Source organism: Eschrichtius robustus, chromosome 16 (assembly GCF_028021215.1).
Source record: "Eschrichtius robustus isolate mEscRob2 chromosome 16, mEscRob2.pri, whole genome shotgun sequence".
Classification (NCBI taxonomy): Eukaryota; Metazoa; Chordata; class Mammalia; order Artiodactyla; family Eschrichtiidae; genus Eschrichtius; species Eschrichtius robustus.
In genome coordinates, this window is record NC_090839.1 from 82,824,119 (window position 1) to 82,844,045 (window position 19,927).

The following is a 19,927-nucleotide window of genomic DNA, read 5'->3' on the forward strand; positions in this document are numbered from 1 at the left end:
TATTTATTTATTTATTTATTTATTTATTAGCACCGTTAATTATTATTTATTTATTTATTTATTTTTGGGGCTGTGTTGGGTCTTCGTTTCTGTGCGAGGGCTTTCTCTAGCTGCGGCAAGCGGGGGCCACTCTTCATCGCGGTGCGCGGGCCTCTCACTATCGTGGCCTCTCTGAACAAACTACTTTTAATTAAATTATGTCTTGGCTCCCAAGAATATATTTTTGAACTTAAATGACCTTGGTGTTGATCAAATCGTGTACAGTCAGGGATAGGATACTTACAGATTCTGCTCCAAAAGTAATCAGTGGAATGAACAAGTTAGATGTACCTGCAATCGTTCTATTTTAATTTTTCAGAAAGAAGTACGTTATTTGAAGAAAAACATTTACGTTAAATGTGTGAATTTATAATCTTTCTCCTGCTTGGCTTGGAAATGACAGAACTATTCAAGAGATCTTTGTAGAACAGCTTCCTTCTTGATGCCAAAAAGTTCCAAGTTGCCTAACATCATGGACTATATTCCATAGCACTGAATGTTTTTGTAACCATTTAGGTTAAATACTCACATGCTGAAGTACTGATGTCTATATCCTTTAAGTAAGGGAGATATTTTTAAATCCAAAAAGACAATCAGTGTGACCTGCTCAGAATGGCGACTGGCCCTCGGGGAGCCCCCAGCGAACACGGCCCCACCAGTGCTCAGAAGCTACCCCCACCAGGACCTCATGATCCATCTGCAACACAGATCTCTCAGAAGACCTCCGACACACATTTACACGTGCACACATAACATCTTGGCCCACGGAAGTCCCATAGGTCTTTTACATGTGCAGGGACCCCATCTCCAGGGTCCCCAGAAATGAAGAATGCACAGTACAAGCTGTGCTGAGATATAGTGCACCCAGGCTTCCTTGATGCTGATGGATGTCAGAGCATCAGTACCATTCTATTTTCTTCCTGGCTGACTGCATGATATGGGAGAGAAGCCTTCCAGGCCCAAGGGAACATGGATACAAAAGCCCAAAATCAAGGAATTAACATAGTCTTTCTTGAATCACACCACTCCGACACTGACTCTTCTGCTTCCCTTTTTCACATTTAAATACCCCGTACATCGATTACATGGAGCCCAGCTGGATAATGCAAGATAATCTTTTCTGAAGGTTAGCAATGAGCACACTTAATCCCATCTGCAACCTAATTGCCCCTTGCCATGTAACATAATCTGTTCACAGGTTTTTGGATATCTTCGGGGGGGGTGGGGGCGGGGGGCATCTGCCTATTGCAAACACTAAACAATTATATGCCAACAAATCGAGTAACCTAGATGAAATGGACAAACTACTGAAACTGACTAAGGATAAAACACAAAATTTGAATAGTCATATAACAAGAATTTGAATTAGTAATTCAAAAACTTCCTACAAACAAAAGCCCAGGACCAGATGCCTTCACTGGTGAATTCTACCAAGTGTTTAAAGTCCTTCATGGGACTTCCCTGGTGGTGCAGTGGTTAAGATTCCGCCTGCCAATGCAGGGGACACTGGTTCGACCCCTGGTCTGGGAAAATCACACACACCGTGGAGCAAATAAGCCTGTGCACCACAACTACTGAGCCTGCGCTCTAGAGCCCGCGAGCCACAACTACTAAGCGTGCATGCCACAACTACTGAAGCCTGTGCGCCTAGAGCCCGTGCTCTGCAACAAGAGAAGCCACCCCAATGAGAAGCCTGTGCGCCGCAACAAAGAGTAGACCCTGCTCACCACAACTAGAGAAAGCCCGCACGCAGCAACGAAGACCCAACATAGCCAAAATAAATAAATAAATTTTTAAAAATAACAAATAAAAAAATAATAAAGTCCTTCACAAACTCTTACAAAAAATAGAGGAGGGAACACTTCTAAACTCATTCTGTTAGGCCAGTATCATCCTGATACCAAAACCAGACGAAAACAACACAAGAAAACTACAGAAAAATATCGCTTATTCATAGATGTACAAAATTTTTCAATAAAATGCTAGCAAATGAATCCAGGAACATATAAAAAGGATTATACATCATGACTGTTGGGCTGTACCCCACAGGCCTGCAAGCCCTGTAGTTGCCCAGCCTCGAGACCAAAGAAAGCCCAGCGACAGAGACATCAGTGGCTTATTGGACAGGGGGATCTTACACATCTGAAGCAAAGTCCTGGAGCAACACCCCACCGTGCAGCAAACAGTAGGCAGCACCTAACAGCAACCCTCACTACTTGGAGGAGAAGGACGCTACCATTTATAGAGGGAATCGACATCAGGTTGGCTCATCAGTAACCAGGAAACCAGCGCTGGGGCAGGGGGCAATCATGTAGGCAGTTACTAATTAAGCCCTATAATTAAAAGGATTGGGTAGTCATGTGAGTGAAGCAGGGACTGGTCGAGCTGGGGATGTACAGAGAACAGGAGAACAGCCATCTTGAATGGCCTGACCCTACAATGACCAAGTGGGATTGATCCTAGGAAGGAAAGATTAGTTCAACATATGGAAATCAATCAGTGGAATAACAACATAATGAATAAAGGACAAGACCCACACGATTATGCCCATCGATGTAGGAAAAAGGCATTTGACAAAATCTAATACCCTTTCGTGATTAAAAAAAAGAACACTCAAATTAGGAATCCAAGGGAACTCTCTCAACATAATTAAGAGCATCTACAGAAAACCTATATAACTCATGTCATACTTATAAGACTGAAGGCTTTCCCCCTAAGACCAGGAACAAGACAAGGACGTCTGTTCTTGCCACTTCTTTTCAACACTGTACTGGAGGTCCTAGGCAGGGCAATTAGGTAAGATTAAAAAAAGGCATCCAGATTGGAAAGGAAGATGTAAAACTATTTCTGTTTGCAGATGACATGATCTTGTATATAGAAAATCCCAAGGAATACACACACAAATTAGAGCTAATAAGTTTAGCAAGGTTGCAGGATACAAGGTCAATATACAAAAATCAGTTGTATATCCATATGTTAGCAATGAACAATCAAAAAACTGAAATTTAAAAAAATTCCATTTACCACAGCATCAAAAAGAATGCAATACTTAGGAATAAATTTAACCAAAGAAGTGTAAGACTTGTACACTAAAAACTACACAACAGGGACTTTCCTGGTGGTCCAGTGGCTAAGACTCCATGCTCCCAATCCAGGGGGCCCGGGTTCAATCCCTGGTCAGGGAACTAGATCCCACATGCTGCAACTAAGAGTTCGCATGCCACAACTAAAGATCCCGCATGCCGCAACAAAGACCCAGCGCAGCCAAGTAAATAAATAAATATTTTTTAAAAAGTGGCTGCACTATTTTATAAAACAAACAAACAAAAACAAAAAACTACAAAACAGTGTTGAAAGAAATTAAAGAAGAACTAAATAAATGGAAAGACATCCTGTGTTCATGGATTGGAAAACTTTCCTACGATTTATATGGAAATGCAAGGGACCCTGAAGAGCCAAAACAATCTTGAAAAAGAACAAAGTTGGAAGATGTGTACTTCCTGATTTCAAAACCTACTACAAAGCTGTCATTATCAGTATTCCGTGGTACTGGCATGAGGATAGACATATGAATCAATGGAATAGAATGGAAAGTACAGAAATAAACCAATATTTTAATAGTCAGTTGATTTTCAACAAGAGTGCCCAAGACTAGTCAATGGGGAAAGAATAGTCTTTTCAAAAAATGGTGCTGGAACAAATGGATATCCACCTGCAAAAAGATCAATTTGGACCTCTACCTCACACCATATAAAAAAAGATGAACTCAGGACTTCCCTGGTGGCGCAGTGGTTGGGAATCCACCTGCCAATGCAGGGGACATGGGCTCGAGCCCTGGTCCAGGAAGATCCCACATGCTGCAGAGCAACTAAGCCCGTGTGCCAAAACTACTGAGCCGGTGCTCTAGAGCCCACGAGCCACAACTACTGAAACCCAGGCGCCACAACTACTGAAACCCAGGCGCCACAACTACTGAGGCCCGTGTGCCTAGAGCCTGTGCGCTGCAACAAAAGAGGCCACTGCAATGAGAAGCATGCGCACTGCAACAAAGAGTGGCCCCCTCTCGCCACAACTAGAGAAAGCCTGCATGCAGCAACGAGGACCCAACGCAGCCAAAAATAAATAAATAAATAAATAAATTTTTTTTTAAAAAAAGGCAGACAGTAGCAAGTGTTGGTGAAGATGCAGAGAAATTAGAATCCTCATACATTGCTGCTGGGAATGTAAAATGGTACCGCTCCTTTTCAGAATAGTTTGGCAGTTCCTCAAAATGCTAAATGAGGAGCATATGATCCAGCAATTCCACTCTTAGATATATATCCAATTCTACATTTTCCCAAGAGAAAATATATGTCCACACAAAAACTTATACATTATTCTTAATAGCCAAAAGGTGGACACAACCCAAGTATCCATAAGCTGACGAATGGAGAAACAAAATGTGGTCTATCCATACAACGGAATATTATTCAGCCATTAAAAATAATGAAGTACTGATACACACTGTAACATGAATGAACCTTGAATACATAATGCTGAGTGAAAGAAGCCAGACACAAAAAGGTACATATTGTATGATTCCATTTATGTGAAATATCCAGAATAGGCAAATCCATAGAGACAGAAAGTCAATTAGTGGTTACAGAGTCTGAAGAGAGAAGGGAGTGAGGAATGACCCCCAGTGGGCACAGGGATTCTTTTGGGGGTGATGAAAATGTTCTAGAAATAATGATGATGTTTGTACTACTTTGTGAATATATGGAAAACCACTGAACTGTACACTTTAAGAGGATGAATTTTATGGTATGTGAATTATATCTCAGTTTTTAGAAAGCAAATTCAATGTAAGATTAGCCTGTATAATCTGTATAAATAATCTGTATAAAATAAAATTTGTGATTAATTTTGACTTTTGACTTGAAAGCACTGATTATCAGATCGCTTTGAACACATTTGATACCCATTCAGTACATAGGATTTTTGCTGTCAAAACTCTAGACCAGGAGTATTTTTGCTGTACCTGTGAATAAATTTACCTGAGAGCCCTTGTCCTCTTGGTAAATTGATACTGGTCATCTTATCACTCATTTCCTTTTTAAAAAATTATTATTGTGGGAATTCCCTGGCGGTCCAGTGGTTGGGACCCGGTGCTCTCACTGGCGAGGCCCTGCATTCGATCCCTGGTTAGGGAATGAAGATCCCGCAATCCATACGGCTCAGCCAAAAAAAAAAAAAAAAAATTATTGTGGTAGAATATATGTAACATAAAATTTGCAATTTTAACCATTTTTAAATGCACAGGTCAGTGACATCAAGTACATTCACAGTGTTGTGTGACCATTACCACCATCCATCTCCAGAACTTTTTCATCATCACAAACAGAAACTGTCCCCACTAAGCAATAACTCCCCATTCCCTTCCTCTTAGCCCCTGGGAACCCCCATTCTACTTTCTGTCTCTATGAATTTGCCTATTCTTGGTGCCTCATATAACGAATCAGACAGTATTTATCCTTTTGTGACTGGATTATTTCACTAGGTGTAATGTCTTCAAGTTTCTTCCATGCTGTAGCAGGTGTCAGAATTTCGTTGCCATTCACTTATTTGTAATTTTGCCTTTTTTCTTTATGGAATGGCTATGAATCCATATCTCTAACCCAAATTTGATGATGAAATTTGTGCTCCAAAGCAGGTCCTTCAAAAAATGATTCTTCAAAAATTTCCTCATTTGAAGTATTTCAAAGGTCTGTTCCTCCATGCCCACTTTCCAGAGCATGTCAGTATTTTAAGTTTATCTACACTGAATTTACTGTGTGTGATATTTAGTTCTGGGGTTTTTTGTTTTGTTCTGTTTTTTTACTTTTTGGAATGGAAGAGGAGGAAAAGAAATGCATTGGCCTACTTGTAGGGCTTTTTTTTTTTTTTCAATGTAAACTTGATCTTGCTTAGGCTTGAACCTAACACGATGCAATTTGTTTTTGTTTTTGTTTTTTTAAATTACCTCAACTTCTGTTTGGTAAAGTCATGTAATGAGATTCAACATGGGTGTGTGACTTGCTTTTTGTATGTAAGTGATTTGATCTTTGTCACATTTGTGACTGTGTGTTACACAGCCTGACCAGTTTGATGATGCAACGTTGAAATTGCATCGTTTTCTAGAAATGAACCAAAGATGGCCTCTGTATATTGGCCCCTAGGTGGTTTATTTTTTCACAGCAGGATGAGACCTATCAACTCAAAATCCTGCCAGCCCCAAATTCCGGGTGCCTGTGTATGTGATACGCTGAGAAGGACACACCGTCATCTAGGCAGTGTTCTGGCTGAGAATGCAAGACCTGAGTCTTACCATGAGGAAACGTCAGACAAACTCAAAATGAGGAACATTCTAGTGGGGAGGGGAAGGGGGGGACGGCGGGGACTCAAATCTTCAGAAATGGCAATGCCATAAAAAACGAAGACAGACTATGGAACCATTCAAAATTAAAGGAGACGTGACAGCTAAAAACAAGACCTGACCCCCCAAACTGGATCCCATACTGAAAGGGAAAGGCTATAATGAACATTTGGGCAACTGACAAAGTTGGAAAATGAATGGTAGAATAGATAACATTGTCTCACATGTTAAATTCTGTGAGTTTATAACTATACTGTGATAGTATAAGAGAATATCCCTATTCTAAGGAAATAGTCACAGAAGTGTTCAGAGATAAAGGTCCATAATGTATGTACCTTTCCCTCAAATGCTTCAGGAAAAAAAGTGTGTGTATATACATCTATCTCTCTATATAGATTGGGGGCGGGGGGAGGGAGAGACAAAGATTACCAACAAACAGGGTAAATTGTTAACATCATGTTATCTGAGTAAAGGGTAGATGGATCTTCTTTGTACTATTTTATTTTTGCAACTTTTCTGTGTTTAAAACTATTTCCAAATATAAAGTTTTTTTTAAGAAAAGACATTTATGAGACAACTGAGGAAATTTGAACAATGCCTAGCTAAGAGATGCTGATAAAGAATAATTGTTCATTTGTAGGGGTCATCGCAATATCATGGTAATGCTAAAGGAAGAGACTTTACTTATGTACTTGCCTGTAGTTATGCAGTATTTGCACACTGAATTCTGGGATTTACTTTAAACTACCAGTGCAGGGTGGGGTGGGCACGGATAAAACGGGATGACGTGAGTTGAGGACTGTTGGCGCTGAGGGACGGGCACATGGCTTCATGATGCCATCTCTCTGCTTTTCTGTATTTGAAATTTTTCCAAAGCACAGGTAAAAACAAAAACAAAGGAAAAAACGTAAAGAAAGGATCGTTTGTGTGAATTTGATATTAGGGAGTCGGAAGTATTGCATGTATATTCCTGTGCGGGTCTTGAATTATTGGCATTGTTTTTAAATGATTTCTTTTTTAAAATTTGTACTTCTGCCTTGTTTGCTTTCCTTTCAGAGAGCCATCATTCTTCTGCCAGCACTGAAGTAATAGAAATGGAATTACCAGTGGAAGGTTAGAAAAATGAGGCATTTTCTCTCTCTCTCTCTCTCTCTTTTTTTTTTTTTTTTTTAGTCTACAGTATTTTGAAGAGAATACACTCTTTTAAACACACATGTTTGAAAATACAGAAGACAACATGCCTTCTTAGAGAACTGGCCGAGTCCTCATCCTAAGATGTAGTATTAAGAACTCTGTCACTCTTACTCTTTTGATTTGTAAATGATTCTACTTTAAGTGCCTGGCTATAAAGGTTGAGTGGTAAGAAAACTTTGCCCTGATGCCATTTGTTACTTTATTTCATTTTGTCTTCTTGATGGGCGTGCCAAAATCTTTTGAGCAAAGTTGAATAGAATTTTAGGAAATTCTTGAATTAGAGGTAAAACTTGATATATACTTCCCTCCATTCGTGTATAAATCCTGAGTATCATATTTAAGGCCTAAACTCTTAAAGTGGTTTATATAAGATAAAATTAATAAAGGAGATTTCCTCTGCAAACATAGAGGTATGAATGTCTTTTTCAGTTTACAGGCAAGTTGATCTTGTTTTTAGGGGTTGTACATCTGTCTCAGTACCAAAATGATTTGTGTTTTTCTTTTACATCAAAAACTTTCTCCAAGGAGCAGAGTTGCAGTCATTTTCGATAGCTTCCCTGATTTAGGGAGTCTGGAGTTTTTTGTTGTAGAGGATGGTTCCAACGGCCCCCTGAGCAATTTGTCTAAGTCTCTGACCTAGAAGAATTTTGGTAGATTTTTGCCAGAGAACATACTATGATAGAGTCCAGTCTTAGAATTGTTCATTCACTCATAAAATTTGTCATTTTGAACTTCATTGCTTTAGAACCAAGAAGACAAGCGGACTCTGTCATTATTTAACTCCTGTTTATTTTTCTAAATTATGTGTTTTCATTGTGGTTAAAAAAAACCACATAACAGAAAATTTACCATCTTAACCACTGTGAAGTGTGCAGTTTGGTAGTGGTGAGTGTATTTACATTGTTGGGAAGAAGATCTCCAGAACTTTTCATCTTGCAAATCTATCCCCATTAAACAACAACTCCCCCGTTTTCCCTCCTGGCAACCCCTATTCTACTTTCTGTCTCTATGAATTTGACTACTTTAGGTATCTCATATAAGCGGAATCCTACGGTATTTGCCTTTTTGTGACTGGCTTATTTCACTGAGCATAATGCTCTCAGGGTTCATCCATATTGTAGCGTGTGTCAGGATTCTTCCATTAATTTTTTGTTTCTTTTCGTTAACTCAATCTCTGACCTTCGCTGGATGTAAAGGAGGACAATTATTTTGAATTGAGTTTAAATCTATTCCTCCCTTATGTCATTTTACTTGCCTTTGTAAAAGCCTGTTAAGGTATTGTTTGGTCATTTTTTAAATGGATGGATAGTACAATATTTGGAAAGAAGAAGACCTGTGTAGGAGTCAGTTGTAGAACTGGTGCTGAATTAGAATCAGAAAGATTTCATGGGATGTTGGCCCTCGAAATAGTTCATTTCTAAACAGATTTTTTATTATCGTGAGATAGTGGGAAGCCCATTTACAATAGAGCTGAATTTGTTTGATTTTTAAAACCTTTTTATTTTATGTCAGTCCTTTTATTTTTTTATTATTTATTTATTTATCTGGGGCAGGGAGGGGCCACACTGCATAGCCTGTGGGATCTCAGTTCCCCAACCAGAGACTGAACCCCAGGCCACGGCAGTGAGAGCCCAGAATTCTAACCACGAGGCCACCAGGGAACTCCCTAAAACCTTTTTATTTTAAAATAATTATAGATTCACAAGAAGCTGCAAGAATAGTACAGAGCAGTCCAATGTACCTTTACCTGTTTTTCCCCAAAGGTTACATCCTACGTAACAATAGTACAATATCAAAACAGTTTTGCATTCTAGTCTTTCTTCTTTTGCTAACAATTAATGTAAGATTTGACAAATCTTTCTAAAATGAGCTAGAGTTAGGCGAGATAAGCTAGCCAGGCTTTTGTCTATATGTAGAACTTAATGTATATGTCATAATTCTTATCCACCAGAAAACTCAATTAGGTATTTTAGGTACCTCATATAAGTGAAATCACATGATATTTGCTTTTCTGTGACTGGCTTATTTCACTGAGCATGTATATGTCAGGTACATTACATGCATCCATGTAATAATAGACCATGAATCACCTGGGGGCTGCTGGCAGGATAAGAAAGGAGCAAATGCCTTTTTTTTAATCCTAGTAATTCCCGATGACAACCAGAAAACACTATGACCAGATGTATTCCATTAGCTCAAATAGAAGGATATTCTGTGTCCATTACTGCGGGTAACTTCACATTATTTGATAATATCTGAAAGTTCCTTATCTCCTCTTATCCCTTATAAGATTATCCTTTATTACCCTATTATCCTTTTTAAAATTAAAATTACCTTTATGTTTATACCTCTATGTTTAGTAAATATAAAATGTATTTAAAATGCCAGGATAAGCGACTTTTTGGGTATGGGAGCAGTAAAATGTTGGAATGTGAGAATACATAAACAATGAATGTCATTTTAGAAATTTTTTTTTCAAGATTCTACTCAGCTTGTCCCTTCAGAAATGAGTGAGGACCCTGAAGCTGAGGTGAAAATTGAAGGTTGGTTGCCAAAAACCTTGCCACATTCGCACGGCTAAGTACAGTTTTCATTTTTTCTGAAAGGGGAAAGATTTATCTCAATGTGTGTGTACCTATGACCAGAGCAGCCCATATTCCCATCAGGTACCCAGTGCTCTAGGCTTGTCAGACAACAGAATTAGGCTGTGCAAATTAGCCCTGGCCAGAGTAGGGCCAAACTGTGCTTGGTCCAGTGAGGAAAGAATGAAGCCCAAAGGAGGGGAATGAAGTGGGGAGGGGGAAACTGAAAGGGAGAGGGGAGAGGGAAAGAATGAAGAGGGGGAGGATGAAGAGGGAGGGGGAAATGAAGGGGGCAGGGAGGGAAGAATGAAGGCGGGGAGAATGAAGGGGGGAGAGGGGAAGAATGATGGTGTGTCTCCTTGTGTCCCTTTGAGGTCTTGCTCTTCAGATGCAGAATCTCAAACACCCAAATGGTTGATCTTTCACAGAACACAGGGATTGAACTTTGAGTCCCTCAGAAAGGACTAGACAGGCTCATTTACATTTCTCATATAGAACTTAAGTGAGCGTTGTGTGTATGATTTGACCAGAAATCATGATAACGTCAACTGTGCTTTTACTATTTAACCCCATCTGAGCCTTTCCTTGACTGTCTCACTTCTCACTTCTCATAGGACATCTGCTTCCTAAGTGTCCTCTTGGACACATTCGTATGTCTTCTTTCCTATCCCCCACCTTTAAACTGAGAATAACAACAAAGGAAATTTTTTTTTCTTTTTTCTTTTTTTTTTTTGGCTGAGTGGCATGCAGGATCTTAGTTCCCTGACCAGGGATCCAACCCATGCCCCCTGCACTGGGAGCTTAGAGTCTTAACCACTGGACTGTCAGGGAAGTCCCAGGAAATGTATTTTTAAACACGCTTCTTTTTAAATCAAATTAGACTGACTGAAGTATCAGGGGCTAGGAACTAAATAAAAGCCCTGGTGCCCTTTCTCCTTTGACATCGACATTAAACTACAGAGACTCAAACATCAATTATTGCCAAGCCAGCTTGTTATTCTACAGCTAAATGTTCTCTGGAGTTTTAAAAATTTAGCCTGGCCTTCTTTTTTTTTTTTTGGCCACGCCTCCTGTCTTGCAGAATCTTAGTTCCCCAACCAGGGATTAAACCCAGGCCCTGGCAGTGAAAGCACCAAGTCCTAGTCACTGGACCGCCAGGGAATTCCCTAGTCTGGCCTTCTGATCAAAGTGGCAATTTGATAGTTTTAGAGGAGAAGTAACCTAATTTTCTATAAGTTCTAAATTTCATTTTCTGTTTAAGGAAACACCAATTCATCCAATATTACAAATTCTGCAGCAGGTGTTGAAGATCTTAACATCGTTCAGGTGACGATTCCAGGTATGGAATTCTATCTGACTTTATCATAATTTAGATTATGTTTTTCATTTTGTTATATTTTAACCACTTTATGACATGGGTTAGTCTCTTGGAGCTATTTTTTTGCTAAGTTCACCCTGTCAACTAAGGAAAGACAATTCAGGAATATAAAATATGATGCCAATTGCCACACACTGAATATCTTGCTATATCATACATTGTTTATCAGATATATTGCTTCTCACAGCCCTGCCCTGGTGCATTACCTGGAAAATACCCCTTAGGGCAGCCAGCTCCAAGCACTGGCTACCATTGGATTGGAACTGGCCACAGAGGTGAAATGTATTTGCTGCCCATCAATTAATCTTCTTTTCGGAATAGGTGTATATAAAACATATCTGGAGAGATACAAAATAATCTAATAGCATAGATCCTCCAAAGAAGGAAACTTGAAAGCTAAGATAGGGATGGAAGAGAGACATTTCATGATTTACTGTTTTATATCATTTGAATTTTGAACCACATAATCACTTTTAGTTATTCAAAATTAAATAGAATAAAAATTTCAAGTATTAAAAAATTTTCCCCCCTAATCCTAGCACATACATCTTACTCATTTTACTTGCTATGTTGCACTGGCTAGGATCTCTATTATAATGTTGAAGAGTAGGGGTGAAAGTGGACATCCTTATCTTGCATGATATTGAAAATGTTCTCTAAAGCAGTATGTCTTATATTTACATAGAGTCATAATTTGGAAAATTCTCTGTCATCTATAATGCCTTAAATTTACAAATTTCCAAAATGCTTAATTATTGCTAAAACTAAACTGAATGATAAGCCAGGTAAAGTGCTTTCACACGTGCTAACAGGTGTTTCCTCCAACAGCTTTTCTGGGGAGCAAATACATGAATAAACCTGGTTTGCTTGTTTTTTTAATTTTTTTAGATAATGAGAAGGAAAGATTATCAAGCATTGAAAAAATAAAACAACTAAGAGAACAAGTCAATGACCTCTTTAGCCGAAAATTTGGTACGTTTTTATATCGTTACATAACCAAATTTTATACATTTGAAATATTTCCTTCTAATTGATTACTTTATCTAAGAAATTGATCTTTCTGTGAAGGAGCTGTGATCAAAATTAGTGTGTATTTTTACTGAAGAAGAACTTTTACATGGAAACACTAATTTCATAATAATAATAGCTATCTTTTGGCCAATAGGCACATGAAAAGATGCTCAACATTGCTAATTATTAGAGAAATGCAAATCAAAACCACAGGGAGGTACCACCTCAAACCAGTCAGAATGGCCATCATTAAAAAGTCTACAAATAATAAATGCTAGAGAGGGTGTGGAGAAAAGGGAACCTTTCTACATTGTTGGTGGGAATGTAAGTTGGTGCAGCCACTATGGAGGACAGTATGGGGGTTCCCTAGAAAACTAAAAATAGAACTACCATATGATCATGCAAATATCCAGACAAAACTGGGCAAATATCCAGACAAAACTATAATTCAAAAAGATATATGCACCCCTATGTTCATAGCACCACTATTCACAACAGCCAAGACATGGAAACAACCTAAATGTCCATCGACAGATGAATGGATAAAGAAGATGTGGTGTATATATATATATATATACATATATATATATATATACATATATATATATATATATATATAATGGAATACTACTCAGCCATAAGAAAGAATGAAATAATGCCATTTGCAGCAATATGGATGCAACTAGAGATTATCATACTAAGTGAAGTAAGTCAGAAAGAGAAAGACAAATACTATATGATATCACTTATGTGGAATCTAAAATATGACACAAATGAACCTATCTACGAAACAGAAACAGAATTACGGACATAGAGAACAGACTGATGGTTGCCAAGGGGGAGGGGGTTGGGGGAGTGATGGAGTGGGAGTTTGGGGTTAGCAGATGTAAGCTTTTATATATAGAATGGATTAACAAGGTCCTACTGTATAGCACAGAGAATTATATTCAATATCCTATGATAAACCATATTGGAAAAGAATATTAAAAAAAGAATGTATATATATGTATAACTGAATCACTTTGCTGTACAGCAGAAATTAACACATTGTAAATCAACTATACTTCAATAAAATAATTTTTTAAATAGCTATCTTTATCAAATCATTATGTTGTATACCCAAAACTAATACAATGTTGTATGTCAATTATATCTCAATTAAAAATAAACTTAAAATATTTTTAAAATAATTATAATAGCTATCTTTCACTTACTGACTTTTTACCATAGCTGAGTATTGTTTTTAGTGTTTGACATGTGATTAATCATTTAATCCTCACAAAACCCTTTTCAGGTAGATACTATGATAATACCTATTTCATGGGTAGAGAAACAGTCTGCTACACTACCTGTTACCAATTTCAAAATCAATAAAATTATTCATACACCCTAGCATGGCTGGAAAATAAAGTAATGGCTGATCACCAATGTTGTTACTTGATGCGATTAATTTTAAAATCTTGACATTAAAGATAAAGCACGGTTTGGGAAAAGCAAGTGACACACAACTGGTTTTACACTCTTTGTATCATCACAGGTGAAGCAATTGGAGTGGATTTCCCTGTGAAAGTTCCCTACAGGAAGATCACCTTCAACCCTGGCTGTGTGGTCATTGACGGCATGCCCCCGGGGGTGGTATTCAAAGCCCCTGGCTACCTGGAAATCAGCTCCATGAGAAGGATCTTGGATGCCGCAGAATTTATCAAATTCACAGTCATCAGGTACGTGAGAGTCCCCTGCCTGGTCAGGAGAATGAGCTGCAGATCGTAACTTGCTCGAGGTGGAGAAGCTGGGGGGCACAGGGATTCTCACCCCAGGACGTGGGCGGTGGGTCCCTGCAGTCAAGTGCTATGTCATGCTGCCTGTCACACTCAGTTCATCGTATTCTGCTTCTGGGAGCTGTGTGTCCTCGCTCCCGTTTCTTGGTGATCGTGGGCAGCCTGTTTTAGTTTAGTCTCGCACTGACACTCACAAAAGTTTGTCAAATAGAACTAAGTGGACAAGAGAGGAAAAGTGACCTCTGTTGCACTCACCAATGTCTCTTTCTCTTCAGACCACTTCCCGGCCTTGAACTCAGCAATGGTGAGTATCCTGGGGGAGAGAAGATGGTCCTAGCCCCTGCTGTGCCACGTGGGCTGTCTCAGTGGACACTCACCACCAGAAAGAGCAAAGCATGCCGCTCTTTATGTGCATTTTGTTTTTCCTGCTTCTTTTAAAGCCCTTTAATTCTGTTGCTCAAGTTTTATTAGCCAGGCATATTTTTCTCATATAACCATTTGACGGAGCTTGCTGTGTGTGATGACATACCACATTCTTATTCAAGAGTCCTTTATGGGGTCGGGGTGGGGGGGGCAGCTCATATCATAATACTGAACTACTACTCTACCTTATTTTTTTTTTTTTTTTTTTTTTTTCCTGGAAAGGCAAGGAAGATTATGTGAAGCATGATGAGGTTACTCTACCTTATTTGGTAAATAGTACCTGCCTGGCCACCCCAGTCCCACCACCAGGATCTCCCACCCCTGACCTCCCCACAGTTCAGAACCAACAGGGCCTGGCACAGCAGGGCTCCCAGAACCCCCTCCAGTTGACTTCTGTTCTGATTGGGCAATGTCCCAGCCTCTCTGCTTGTTAAATATTTTTAATGTCTCCCCTAAAGTCCTTGCAAGCAAGTCAAAATCCTATTGGATATTAAAGCAGAAGGCGTAACCAACAAGGACCTCCTGTATAGCACAGGGAACTATACTCATCTTGCAATAACCAATAATGGAAAAGAATCTAAAAAAGAATATATATATATATTTATTTATATATATATGCATATGTATATATAACTGAATCACTTTGCTGTACACCTGAAACTAACACAACATTGTAAATAAGTGTATTTCAATAAAATTTAAAAAAAATAAAGTACCTATAGAAAGAAAAAAAAGCATAACATGTAACGATGTTCCTAAGAGTCATCTAGGGAACCTCCTCATTTAAATTTGGAAACTGAAGTGTTCTTTTAAAATGCACAATTATTATTCCTAAACTCCTCTGGTTGTTAAATAGCATTTAACATTTTTAATAGCTTTATTGTGGCATAAATTTACATACCGTAAAATTCACTTGTGCAAACTGTACACAATCCAGTGATTTTTAGTATATTTACGGAGTTGTGCAACTATCACCACAATCTAATATTAGAACATTTCCATTCCCCCACCTGAAAGATTCCTCCTACCCATTTCTGGTCATTTCCCATTCCCACCCCCAGCCCCAGGCAGCCACTAAATTGACTGCCTGTCTCTGCCTACATTTTCTTAAAGTGAATTTTTATACCTGTGTTCTCTCAAAGTAAAGCTCACCTGCATCGTGGCCCATTTCTTTACATTGAAAACAAGTAGGTTCTTTGAGGGTCTGTGGCTATCACCGGTGTCTTATGGGACTCACAGCAGTTAAATCATACGTCTTCTGTGCTCATTCCCTTCTCTGTTATTTCAAAGTTCTCTTGAAAATCAAATGAAAAAATATATGTTAAAATGCAGATACACTTTCAAATCATTCTCATTTAAACCAGATGGGCAAGCATAGCACTTGCTGAACCTCACCAAAGATGTCTTTCTTTTGGCTCATCTACCTTTTAATTTTATTTATTTATTTATTTATTTATTTATTTATTTATCTATCTATTTATTTATTTATGGCTGCATTGGGTCTGTGTTACTGCGCACGGGCTTTCTCTAGTTGCAGCGAGCGGGGGCTACTCTTTGTTGCGGTGCGGTGGCTTCTCTTGTTGCGGAGCACGGGCTCTAGGCGTGCGGGCTTCAGTAGTTGTGGCACGTGGGCTCAGTAGTTGTGGCGCACGGCCTTAGTTGCTCCGCCGCGTGTGGGATCTTCCCAGACCAGGGCTCGAGCCCACGTGCCCCACACTGGCAGGCGGCCTCCCAACCACTGCACCACCAGGGAAGTCCCTTGGCTCATCTACCTTTCGAAAAAGGGAACTACTGGCCAATATTGAAGAACCGGGGACTTTTTCATAAAAGTCCATTTCCAGGTTTTCTTTAGCAATCTGAAGATCCGAGCAGACCAGGGCCATGCTCCCTCTGGCAGTCATTTGCTTGCCCTGAGTGTCCCCCGTCCTCACCCCACACCTCTGCAGGGCTGGGGTGCTCTCCAGTTAACCACGCCCCCCCCCCCGCCACCTTATCCCTTGCATTTGTCATCATGCTCTTGCTGGTGTTAGACTAACAGTCGATTTAAGAGAAAACTGAACTGTTTCTTGTCTCCATGTTTCTATCAAAAGTGGGAAAAAGAAAGATAGACCAAGAGGGCCGTGTATTTCAAGAAAAGTGGGAGAGAGCGTATTTCTTCGTGGAGGTGCAGAATATCCCTACGTGTTTAATATGCAAACAGAGCATGTCTGTGTCCAAAGAATACAACCTGAGACGCCATTATCAAACCAACCACAGCAAGCACTATGACCAGTACACAGAGAGGATGCGCGACGAGAAGCTCCAGGAGCTGAAGAAAGGGCTCAGAAAGTATCTCTTAGGGTCATCAGACATCGTGTGTCCGGAGCAAAAACGAGTGCTTGCAAATGTGAGTCCAAGGGAAAACCCTGCCGTCCAGCCCATAGAAGACGTGGCTGGGAACTTATGGGAGAAATTACGTGAAAAAATCAGATCATTTGTGGCCTATTCTATTGCCATCGACGAGATCACAGATATAAATAACACCACCCAGTTGGCCATATTCATCCGGGGCGTTGATGAGAATTTTGATGTATCGGAAGAACTTTTGGATACGGTGCCCATGACGGGGACAAAATCTGGAAATGAGATCTTTTTGCGTGTTGAGAAAAGTCTTAAAAAGTTTAATATCGACTGGTCGAAATTAGTAAGCGTGGCCTCAACTGGCACTCCTGCGATGGTAGATGCCAATGACGGGCTGGTCACAAAACTCAAGTCCAAGGTGGCGATGGCTTGCAAGGGCTCAGATCTGAAGTCCGTTTGTTGCATTATTCACCCGGAATCGCTCTGTGCTCAAAAGTTAAAGATGGACCACATCATGAGCGTGGTAGTTAATGCCGTGAACTGGATCTGCTCCCGCGGACTGAACCACAGCGAGTTCACGACTTTGCTCTATGAGCTGGACAGCCAATACGGCAGCCTTCTGTACTACACGGAGATTAAGTGGCTCAGCCGCGGGCTGGTGCTGAAGAGGTTCTTTGAATCGTTGGAAGAAATTGAGTCCTTCATGTCTTCCAGAGGCAAGCCCCTGCCTCAGCTGAGCTCTCAAGATTGGATCAAAGACTTGGCCTTCTTGGTGGACATGACTATGCATCTGAACACGTTGAACATCTCTCTCCAAGGGCATTCCCAAATCGTGACACAGATGTACGACTTGATTCGGGCGTTCTTGGCTAAACTGTGCCTCTGGGAGACTCATTTGGCCAGGAATAACCTGGCCCACTTTCCCACCCTGAAATCGGTTTCCAGAAATGAAAGCGATGGCCTGAACTACATTCCCAAAATCGTGGAGCTGAAGACGGAATTCCAGAAAAGACTGTCCGACTTCAAACTCTACGAAAGTGAACTGACCCTGTTCAGCTCCCCTTTCTCCATGAAGATCGAGAGCGTCCAGGAAGCGCTCCAGATGGAGGTGATTGATCTGCAGTGCAACACGGTCCTGAAAACCAAATACGACAAGGTTGGAATACCAGAATTCTATAAATACCTCTGGAGCAGCTATCCCAAGTACAAAACCCACTGTGCCAAGATTCTCTCCATGTTTGGGAGTACCTACATTTGTGAACAGCTCTTTTCCATTATGAAACTGAGTAAAACTGAGTACTGCTCCCAGTTGAAGGACTCCCAGTGGGATTCTGTGCTCCACATCGCGACGTGATGAAGCACACTCCTGGGGGGGCAGGATCCCCTGGGCTGGAAGCCTAGAATCCTCTAGACCCGAGGGGTTGCAAGATGAGAAAATGAGTTATGAAATATATCTGGTTTTCCGTTTTTTCCCACTTTGACTCGGAAATATTATTTGCAGTTATCATACCTGTTTGTATGACATTTTATGTTTCCCCATAGCCCAGTAAAAATCAAGAAAGTTTTATTGTATTTCTAGTAGTTGACTCTTCTTACGGCTGGCCTGTTTCACTCACTCACATACTTGCTTGACCCTTGTGGGCATTGGGGCTGCATTCTGAAGTTTAAATCAGTCCACAGAGAAACGGAGAGACAGATGCGTATATGCACCGGGGTATATGTGCACACACATCTATCTCCCCGCCATTGGCGTGGAATTCCGTGTGACCTCACGTGTTTCCAAGTTGAAGGAGAATCAGTTAGAGACGTGTTCACATACTGTGGTGTCCCTGCCTTAGCCGTCCCTGCCTCCACACGAACCTGAAAAGGTAGGACTTAAAATGGAAAATCCCAAAACAAATAACATAGGTTTTCAAAGCCTAAGTTGAGGTTTGGGGGCTGTCTTTTTTTTTTTTTTTAACTTTTATTTTGAAATCATTTCAAATGTATAGAAAAGTTGCAGAAATGAAAGGAGCCTGAAGAACACTTAACGCCCTTTTGCCAGATTCTCATATTATTAACATTTTACCCCATTTTATCATTTGTTTGCTTTCTCTCCCCCTCTCTGTCTCCCGTGTGTGTGTACATTGCCTGTGTGTATAAATGACTGTATGATTATCTGTAATAATGTATATAAACTTATGTGCATAGTTTCTTTCTGAACCATTTGAGGGAAAGTTGCTTACCTCATTTATCCCTAAATACTTTAGGGAGTATTTTCTAAGAAGAGGGTTTCTATAGCCATGACTTAGTTACCAACTCCAGTAAATTGAACACTGATGCAATACTTTTGTCTGGTTTACCATTCATATTCCAGTTTTGTCAGTTGACCAAAAAATGTCCTTTCCTTTATGGAATTTTTCCCCTGGAGGGTTGTCACTTAAAAACATATAGATGCACCTGAAACTAACATGACACTGTAAATTAACTATACTTCAATTGCAAAAAAAAATCACACAAGGTAACAAAAACTTATCAACTCAAAAAAAAGCGTATAGATATAGATGCAGATACAGATACAGGTATAGATATAAAGTTAGAGATATCTGTGTTCTTAGTATGTATTAGTTGCTGGAATTAGTGACCCACAATTGTGAATACTTTCCAGATTTGGAGGAATTAATCTGATTAGAGTACAAAAAGGTTGAAGATCCTACCTGATGACCCATTCAGGAAGCAGTGGAGGAAAAGGCATTGATAGAAATGAAGGGAAGCTGCCAGGGGGAGAGACCAACCTCTAGGTGTTCAC

At 39.8% G+C, this 19,927-nt stretch overlaps 1 protein-coding gene across 1 annotated transcript in view; it reads left to right on the forward strand.

Moving 5' to 3' along the window:
* Positions 1 to 18,681, forward strand: part of LOC137750008 (general transcription factor II-I repeat domain-containing protein 2) — a 54,269-nt gene extending 35,588 nt beyond the window's left edge. The window contains exons 10-16 of the mRNA XM_068524300.1: positions 7,490 to 7,546; positions 10,108 to 10,170; positions 11,471 to 11,548; positions 12,476 to 12,559; positions 14,136 to 14,319; positions 14,652 to 14,680; positions 16,890 to 18,681. Coding sequence (XP_068380401.1) covers positions 7,490 to 7,546; positions 10,108 to 10,170; positions 11,471 to 11,548; positions 12,476 to 12,559; positions 14,136 to 14,319; positions 14,652 to 14,680; positions 16,890 to 18,493 — 2,099 coding nt within the window. The 3' untranslated portion in view covers positions 18,494 to 18,681. The remainder of the gene's footprint in view (positions 1 to 7,489; positions 7,547 to 10,107; positions 10,171 to 11,470; positions 11,549 to 12,475; positions 12,560 to 14,135; positions 14,320 to 14,651; positions 14,681 to 16,889) is intronic.
* The last annotated feature ends 1,246 nt before the right edge of the window (positions 18,682 to 19,927 follow it).